The sequence below is a fragment of the Trachymyrmex septentrionalis genome, unplaced genomic scaffold (genome assembly GCF_001594115.1).
Source record: "Trachymyrmex septentrionalis isolate Tsep2-gDNA-1 unplaced genomic scaffold, Tsep1.0 scaffold19, whole genome shotgun sequence".
NCBI lineage: Eukaryota > Metazoa > Arthropoda > Insecta > Hymenoptera > Formicidae > Trachymyrmex > Trachymyrmex septentrionalis.
This window is the reverse complement of record NW_017305071.1, coordinates 963952-972743: the sequence shown is the minus strand read 5'-3', so window position 1 is coordinate 972743 and position 8792 is coordinate 963952. Positions and strand designations below refer to the sequence as shown.

Here is an 8792-nt window from a genome sequence, read left to right as displayed (position 1 = left end):
TATATATAATATAATATATAATATATTTTCTTTTTCTTCATTCGCAACATATGTATCTGTATTTTTGTGCAAACTACCCTCGAAATTCGTGCGATCTCCTCCTCTATTGCCGACATGTAATTATATTGTACATAACAATAATAATCTATGAAACTTTTCCAATAGATTATCCCGATACTCAATCAAAACATGTGTATTTAAAAACATAAAATATATTGAAAACTAACTTTTAATTTAATCAAAAATTTATACAAATTTATTTTTAAATTAATGTTTTTTTGGAATTTAGAGCCTCAATCAAACGATCGCAGGATTCATCGCATCTTGTTAGAAATCTTTTCATGACTGCAAACGGTTGAATAGATCTTGTAGGAGAAAATTCTACGAATGCTAACAGAAAATTAATACAGATCTCGATTTCGAAAAAAATCTTGAAAAAGGCGCGATAAATAACGCGTATTGCAATGTAAAAGTGCATATTATTTTTATTAATCCGTTTTATTATCGTTACTAAAAGATACGCTTTTCTCTCTTCGCCTTTTCCGGAGGCTGATTAGTTGCGATCGATCAATTATGATCGATTGCAAATTCTACCGAAGAGTAAAATTTGTACACAGCTCGGTAAACATTCTTTTCCTCTTCTTTTGGAAAATTTTAGAAAAACGGAAGAAGCGCGATACAATTGGCGCTTAAACTCTCTCTCTCTCTCTCTCTCTCTCTTTTCCTTCATATATAATATATATATATACCATTTAACGCTTAAATAAAATATCTGCATCGTGAATAGAATAATAATATAATAATATTAATAATAATATAATCGCATTTTGCTATATCTCACGTTTTGCTCCATTGAACGCGCCGCGTCTCCTTTAAAGCCTAAACGTATCTCGCGCGCTCTTCTAACTAATACCCGCTGTTACAGATAATAAAATTAGAAAATAAAATAATGAACGCGTTAATTCGGCCATGTATCTAAAAAAAGAAGAATAGCAGACAGCGCTATAGTAACGTAGTGATATAGTAGTAATTGTACGTAACTAAATCATAAGAAGTAAATTCGCCGCTGCTTGCGACGCGCCTTGGAAAATGGAGAGGAAAGGTGACACGTTCTTAAAGACCTCGCATCAGAATGACTCGCAAGATTAAAAAATTTCTCTCTCTGTCGCTCATAATATAAATTTGTCAAATTTTTTAAAAATATCTCAAAATTTTTTGTAATATTTTTTAAATTAATATCAATGATTTCTCACAATTTGCCGCTATAAAAATTCATCATGAATCAATTACATTCGGTATATTATCATACTAAAAAGAGCATTATAAATAATGAGTAAATTAAAGTTCTGTATCCGAAAAGATCATATTTATACTACCATGATGTATGTCAAATCATTCTAATTATTACGCGGTCTGTGTAGATAAGAGTTATCATCACGACTCTGATAACTCGAGGCGAAGGTCTCTTGCCGAGGAAGAAGTTACAAATACGTGCACATTCCCTCTCATAAGATATATCTCTTTTTCTCTCTATACATATATTCTGTTAAATAACTCTATTTTCTCTCTCTTTCTCTCTCTCGCTCGCTCGCTCTCTCTCACATACATTTACATTTTATTTCTTTCTCATTTACACGCGTACACGGATAACGCCAATGCGGAAGACCAAAATACTGCTTTCGGTTCTCGGTACTCCCTCGAAAGCTCTTGCTCAATAGGGTCAATTAATTGACATTAAAGGACATACATTGTCCTAGAAAATGTACTTGTCTTATTCTTCTTAAAGAATTAATTGACAGCCGGTCTTATCCTGTATTCTCTCACTCTTTCTCTCTCTGTTAACAAGGTCCCGAACTGGAGACAGATCTCTTTATTTGGGTCTTTATAAACGAAAAAACGCAGGAGGGGAAAGGAGAAATACAGGAGGCTCCAGTCGGGCCCATTAGACACATACATACATTTATATGGTGTCCGTGTACATGTACAATATAATATATAACGTCTTCTTTCTATGTGCGCGTGTGCATTTGCTTATATACTTAACAATAATAATAATATAGTTAGTGTAATAATTCATTTTTATATTCATGCTGGTCCAGAGCTAAAAGTTAATAATCCTTACCGAACAAGTAATAATAAAAATAATAATAATAATAGCTGTAATATAATAACAGTGACAATAAAAATAATGTTGCGATTGTAATAGCAAGTGCGAGAATAATCGATAGCAGCAAGTAACCAGTTAATAATCAATAATCAATTCTTCTATAATACATTTTCTTGGAAGAGACAAAAAACAAGAAGATATTCAGGGAAGAAGGGAAAGAAACCTGTATACCGTGCTTGCTATACAGGATACTTCACATATTTGTAATTTTTTTAAAGAATTTTCCCTTCTCTCTCTCTCTCTCTCTCTCTCTCTCTCTCTCTCTCTCTCTTTCATTACAAGGTCACATTTATATATTCTGTAAGAAATATATACTTTCTCGTCTCTCCTCTTTTTTTTTGTTTTTTTCTTCGCGTGTATTTCTAATTAAAATATTAATTCTGCTCATGAAATAACAGTTTGCTTCTTCCTTTTCATTTTTATCTTTATACACACTTTCTCCCTTTTTTCTATTTCCTTACAGGTTGAAAATTCTATAGAGAAGTAGGAATGCATTATTTGGTCGAACTAAAAATTGGATCTTATCCAAGATCGAATGTCAAATAATTTTCAAACTAAATTTCAAGATTTTGATCGGCAGATACGATTTTACAATTAAATTTCTGAGTAAATAGTTATAATTAAAAGAAACACGCTTAAATAGAGTCTTAACAGCTAGAATTTAATGTAAAATTAAAAAGATAAATTATACGGACAAAAAAAATATTTGACACGTCGAAATAGAAATTGTGCGCTTTCTAGCAACCGTTCGTGAAATATCATAAATCGATGTAAAAATCATTTTCGTCATTCTTCGATGAAAAGAATTCTCCTTCTAATCGCTAGGATTCCGAACAGCCAAGATTTCGAAAACGCGATACCTTTTAATTTCTTGCTATACAAAGTGTAGCAAGCATACCACAAGTGTTCTAACAAACGTTCTGAATATATAAAAAATAGTTCTCGCTTTCAATTTGATGATTCGATATTGATTTCCAAGTTTTCGAAATACTTGATCCGAGGACTTTTTCAAGCTATTTATCGATCTTGCTTCGTGGTGCACGCAGAAAGAATTTATCGGTACATCCTCGCAATAACGAGAATTCCTCTTTTACACTTTAAACAATTACATATCTCAAAATCACGTATATAATCGTCAAATCATCACATTGTTCATGCATCTTAATAAAATTTAATAAATAGAACGATTCGCAAAATATTCCCGCCACAATGCACATGCACCACGATTTCCTTTTCCACGTGTCATACACGCTGACTTGATGAACAAACGAGGATTGAGCCCGTTATTGCACAGAGTTCGAGGATCATATAATACTAACGTACACAGGAAGCGAGGAAAGATCGCTCTTCTTTTCCTTCTCCTCATCTTTGTCTTCTTTATCATCACATATCATATCATCATCACATATCATATCATCTCTCCTCTAGGCTTCCTTTGAGTTCGCTCTCGTTTGCTCGCTTCTTCTCTTTAGGGAACCTGCTTCTTCCTTTTATAGGAAGCCTCCTCTCGCTTCGCGAAAGACACGGCGAAGCCGGATCATTATCGATCATTACCGTCATCGCGGGGGTGAGATGGGCTACGCGATTGGTCCATGACCAAATTATCTTTCGGCGTGAGATGATATCTTACGTATGCTGGCAAACGCGATGATTGCTGCAGCAACGACGAGTGATTTATCGGAATACGCGGAATACATCGACTTTTTTCAACAATATATTTTGCGAGTTTTTCGTTTCGGGTACACAGCTTGCTTATTTATTTATCGATCATCAATTTGTCTCTTTAGATCATAACAAAAAGGAAAATGAAGAAAAATATTTTTTTACAAATAACCTAATCGTTGTTTTTCTACTTCTTTCACGCAATAAAATTGAAAACCGTGACTTTATTCACCCGCCGTTACCAAACACCGTTCAGGAGCGACTGCCGCGCCTGAAGGTCGTCGCCCTGGCCGCCGCGGCTGTGGTCCTGGATATCGCGGTGGCACCGAGCCTCCTCGCGTGCCTCTGAACCGCCGCCGGGCCGATCGGCAGCCCACCTCGCCCTCGCCCTGCCCGCTAAGGCCCGCCAGGCAGAAAGAAGCTGAACGGCATGACGCAGTCCTTGGGCATGAAGCAGTCATGCACGGTCTTCATATGATTCTTCATCTTGTCTGGCCGCGAGAACTCCTTTGCGCATACTGGACAGGGGAATACCTTGCGCTGATGGCCCTCATGGTAGAGGAACGCGTGCCGCTGGAAGCTGTACTTATTTTTAAATGTCTTCTGAATGTCGAGCTTGGCGCATTCGGTGCATTGATAGACGCCTTCGCTGATGGAAGCATAACGGAACAAATTTAAGCCGCGCACCGACATCTCGGTCAGCTGCTCAGCTGGGTCCTGGGATTGAGATGTGGCGCGACGTCGCATACGTCGCTTTGGTGCCTGGCGGCCACTTGGCGGTGCCGACATGATGTTGGTGTTCGCGCCACTACCGGTGTTCCTGGAGCCCGGCGATGTCGAACTTCGCGTCAATGTGCCACCCGCGCTCGTCGTCGTCGGCGCACCGCTCGCGTTCGTAGTTGCTGGCGCTGCGTTTGTTGTCGACGTCGACGACGACGTGTTCGCCCGTGCGTTCGACGGCGACGAAGACGACGACGAGTTCGGGGATGATACGTCCATTGATGTCGCGGCTGGCGATGTACCCGTGTTCAATCCGCGGGTTTTCTCCTTCCAGGTCTCGTTGCCATTATCCGTTTTGATCGACGAGAACTCTGTGGAAAGACAACGATTAGTAAATGTATCCCAGTTAAATTAATCGTATACTGAATTATTTAATAATGTGAATTTTAGTGATTTATTTGATGAAATATCAATACGAATAATGCTATACTTCTTTCGAAAGTATCAATAATGTTTAATGTAGATTTTTATACTCTTTAATTTGTCTCAAATTTTTTCTTACGTTAATAAAATTTTTATATAATTTTTTATTGCCCTGAATAACTTAAAAATATTATTTCAAATTACTTTAAAATATTATTCAACTTTTGTAATTATTGATACTTTCTCCAAATATATAGACAACAATATTTTTATGAATAATGCACGAGATTTCTTTTGAAATATCGTTCAAGACGATTGTTTTCGTAAGATTTCGGTGCGTTACATGCGAAAGCTGTAAAATAAGACTAATAAAGAAATTATACAATTTTAATGATACATAATTTAAAAAATATTACCGCATGCACACAAAGTGATTCAAATACGTCGCTACTGATTATATGAACTGATCTACTACTAAAATAACTACATTTGAATGATGTCAATGTAAGATCAAATTGATAAAATAGAAAATTATACAGTGCTGTAATAAATGTAACTCAATAAAAATATATCATTATAAATGAAAGATATAGAATGCGATAGAATTGAATAAAATATCAACGAGATATTGATGTCGAAGAAATTAATCGACTTAAAATTGTACCATTTTTTATGTGCGTGTATTTAGTGTAAACTGTATCTAGTGTAAAGTGTATCTAATAATAATGTAATAATTTAACAAAATCAATTAGGGAAAATTCTCTACCATTGAATCATACAAATTAAAACGGGAAGAAAAAATTCGAGGAGAAAAAAAAAAGGAATAAATGAAACATCGTATAATAATATAAACGTAACGTAAAATCATATACACATATACATATATATTTTTCTTATTTTCCACAATTTCTTTGCTCTTCCTTGAAGAGAAAAAGAAAATAAAACAACAATTCGTAACATGCAAAACAAAGGTTGTAAAAAATAATAATCGCTGGCCTCTCGCCGCGGTTGGCTTCCCGACCATCCCGAGTTCTCCAACACATGGAAGAGTCCTAAGAATCGCTCTGGAGAACATCGGGATCGAGTCGCTTCCTTAAGCAAGCCGCGGCGAGAGGAACTTAACATCTAAGAATCGTCTCCTCGGCAGCCGCGATTCTGACGTCGTGATCCTTTCTCAAAAACGATGAAAACTTTTAGACAAAAACAGTGACTATCTTGTAGAAATAATTCACTCGTAAAATCAAATTCTATTTTTCCTGTAATTATCGCTAGTGTTGATCTTTACTTGAGGACTCTGCGCTACGGAAATTTCTGCCGCTTCGCAGAAAAAGTAAAAATCGATACTTTGCGACATACATGAAAAAAATTGCTGCAAGTATTCTACAAGTGAAAAACAATTTCTAGGAGAAATATAATATTGTCATTCGTAATCTGACCGTCGAGAGATAAACGGCGGCCGACGAGAGGAGTGCGCTGGAACGAAACTAAATAAAAGTAATTTTTGGCTAAGAATAACGGTGCTTCGTGACGAGTGCGGGGAGGTCTTTTGACATCCTGTGTCGACGTACAAATAAAATATGTATACATACAAATCGAGATGCACACGGTATCGAATTCCGGTGTGATACCAGCGAAAACGTTTGATGCACGTGAAACTCGCGTCCTGAACCGTCGAAGAAGTCGTGACGTGAAGTTGCGCTACGATTATGGCACTTTATTATATTAAAAAATGGGAGTAACGTTCTCTAGACCACGGCGAATATCACGTAAGATTAATCATTTCTCTCATTTTAATACATATTATTAGTACAATTAACAAAATTCCATTCAATAAATCGTAAAAATTCTCACAGCAGCAAAGGGAAGCACTGGCTATCTTTTCTCAATTTAACAAAATTAATATATTAGTTCAACAATTAAGCGTTCATAATTAATAATTCTATTAAATTTCGAATATTTTCTGCGTCTAAATATTAATGTAACTAAGAATACGAAATTTTCCTTTTGATATTCTAGCGGATCGTGGTCTAGAAAACATGTTCTTTTTGCTAGAGCAAGACTGGCGGCTTCACGTGCACGTTATCGTACAACACAATAATAACGCAAAAGTGGAGCTGAGAAAGGAAAGGAAAAAAGACGAAAAAAAAAAAAAACAACAATTATTGTACTACTACATACGATCACTACGTTTGTTAGTGGCATTGGTAGTTACCTTTCCTCTCGAGTCAACGGGATTAGAAAGAAAAAATGCGAAACCGTCGCCGTCTTGCAGACGAAACGCGGAAAACGTTGGCCGCAAATATTTCCACTTCCTCTTCTCTCTTTTTGAACACATATTTTGACACACTTAATTCCCATTGATCTTTACGTTCGTAATGACGATTGCAAATTCGCTTGACAAAGATGTTTTCACACTCGCTTTCTCTCTCTCTCTCTCACATTCTCTCTCTCTCTCTCTCTCTCTCTCATTCTTTTTTTATTATCATTTGCCATGAGATATTTCTTTTATTATAATTTACTATGAGATATTTACTTGACAATTAGGTACGACTGACTTTACCGAGATACGCGAGATACTTTCCCCTTCGCAGAAGTTTTCTCAGCGGCAAGTTCCATTACTCACGGATCTCGGAAAGTCGCCAGGTAAACAGAATGTCCCGAAAGATTTCTTACAAAAACTTAACCGAATCAATTCGTTCGATTAAATCCACAGATTTTTGCAATTCGTGCACGCGATGAATCTTTAAATGTTTCAGATTTAAAAACTGATATAATATTTTAGACATTCCGGACTCTGCTTGGGCATCCAAAAACTAAGTCTTTACAACGATCTATTACGAATCAACGCTATTCTTTCGAGACACTGTATATAACGGATTATATTCGGTGGATAACGGATTATTTCGCCGAGATATTTAAGAATCCTCCGATTTACAATCTATTGAACACCGTTCTTTTTATTATTGATAGTCATAGTCGAACAATCAGTGCATATAAAATATACTAAGTCTACCCAGCGTCAGAAAAGACTCGTCAGCTCTAGAAAAATTTCCTATAAAATTTTCGCCCTCCCCTCTTTCTCCTTATTTTTTTTTTTCTCTTATTAAATTCTCGCCCTCTCGGAAAGCGGAACTCTCTCTTATATTTGGCACTGAGAATGCGATCGTCGATCCGTCCCTTCGGCGAAGGGAGAGGGATGCGCGCGCGATAACAATTTATTTATTTTTTTTCGCCTCTCACACTACAATCTTCACATCTCGCTTTTCCATATCTTTATATTTTTTTTTTTGTTCAACATTGTCGTTATTTTATGTCGCTTAAGAAAGGCACCGAACCGGGGACTACTCGCGCGTTTAAAACATCGGATCCCGCATGAAGAGCACATGTTAAATCAATGTATTTGCGTTTTCGCATTTAATTACAAAAATCTCGGAGGTCGAACGATCCCTTTTGCTTTCGTAATTGTCGATCCACGCGATCGTCGATCTGACCTCCTCTCTTACATTCGTTTCGTTTTTTTTTTTTTTTATTTTTACGTTTACCCTCGTTTTCTGACGCATCGTCTCGAAACTGCAACGACGTTATATATAATAGGTATTATCAACTAGCGCTAAAATATATTCGATATAACTTCTGTTTATATATATAATATATATAATAATGATAATAATAATAATAATAATAATAATCGCAATAATATATGTATGTATGTATATATATAATATATATGTACTATTTGTTTGACTCTCACTCTCTCTCTTTTTCTCTCTGTCTCTTTCTCACACGCTGTCATTCTTATTTTCTCTGTATACGTGTACAT

General features: G+C 36.1%; 1 protein-coding gene across 7 annotated transcripts in view; it reads right to left on the bottom strand.

The window, feature by feature from the left end:
* Window positions 1–8792, bottom strand: part of LOC108746887 (protein tramtrack, alpha isoform-like) — a 55836-nt gene that overhangs the window by 13873 nt on the left and 33171 nt on the right. Inside the window, exon 5 of one of the 7 annotated variants that reach the window (XM_018483954.1) lies at window positions 3565–4920. The exons of the other annotated variants lie outside the window; for them this stretch is intronic. Coding sequence (XP_018339456.1) covers window positions 4226–4920 — 695 coding nt within the window. The 3' untranslated portion in view covers window positions 3565–4225. Of the gene's footprint in view, window positions 1–3564; window positions 4921–8792 lie in introns of those variants that run through there. 7 annotated transcript variants of the gene reach the window in all.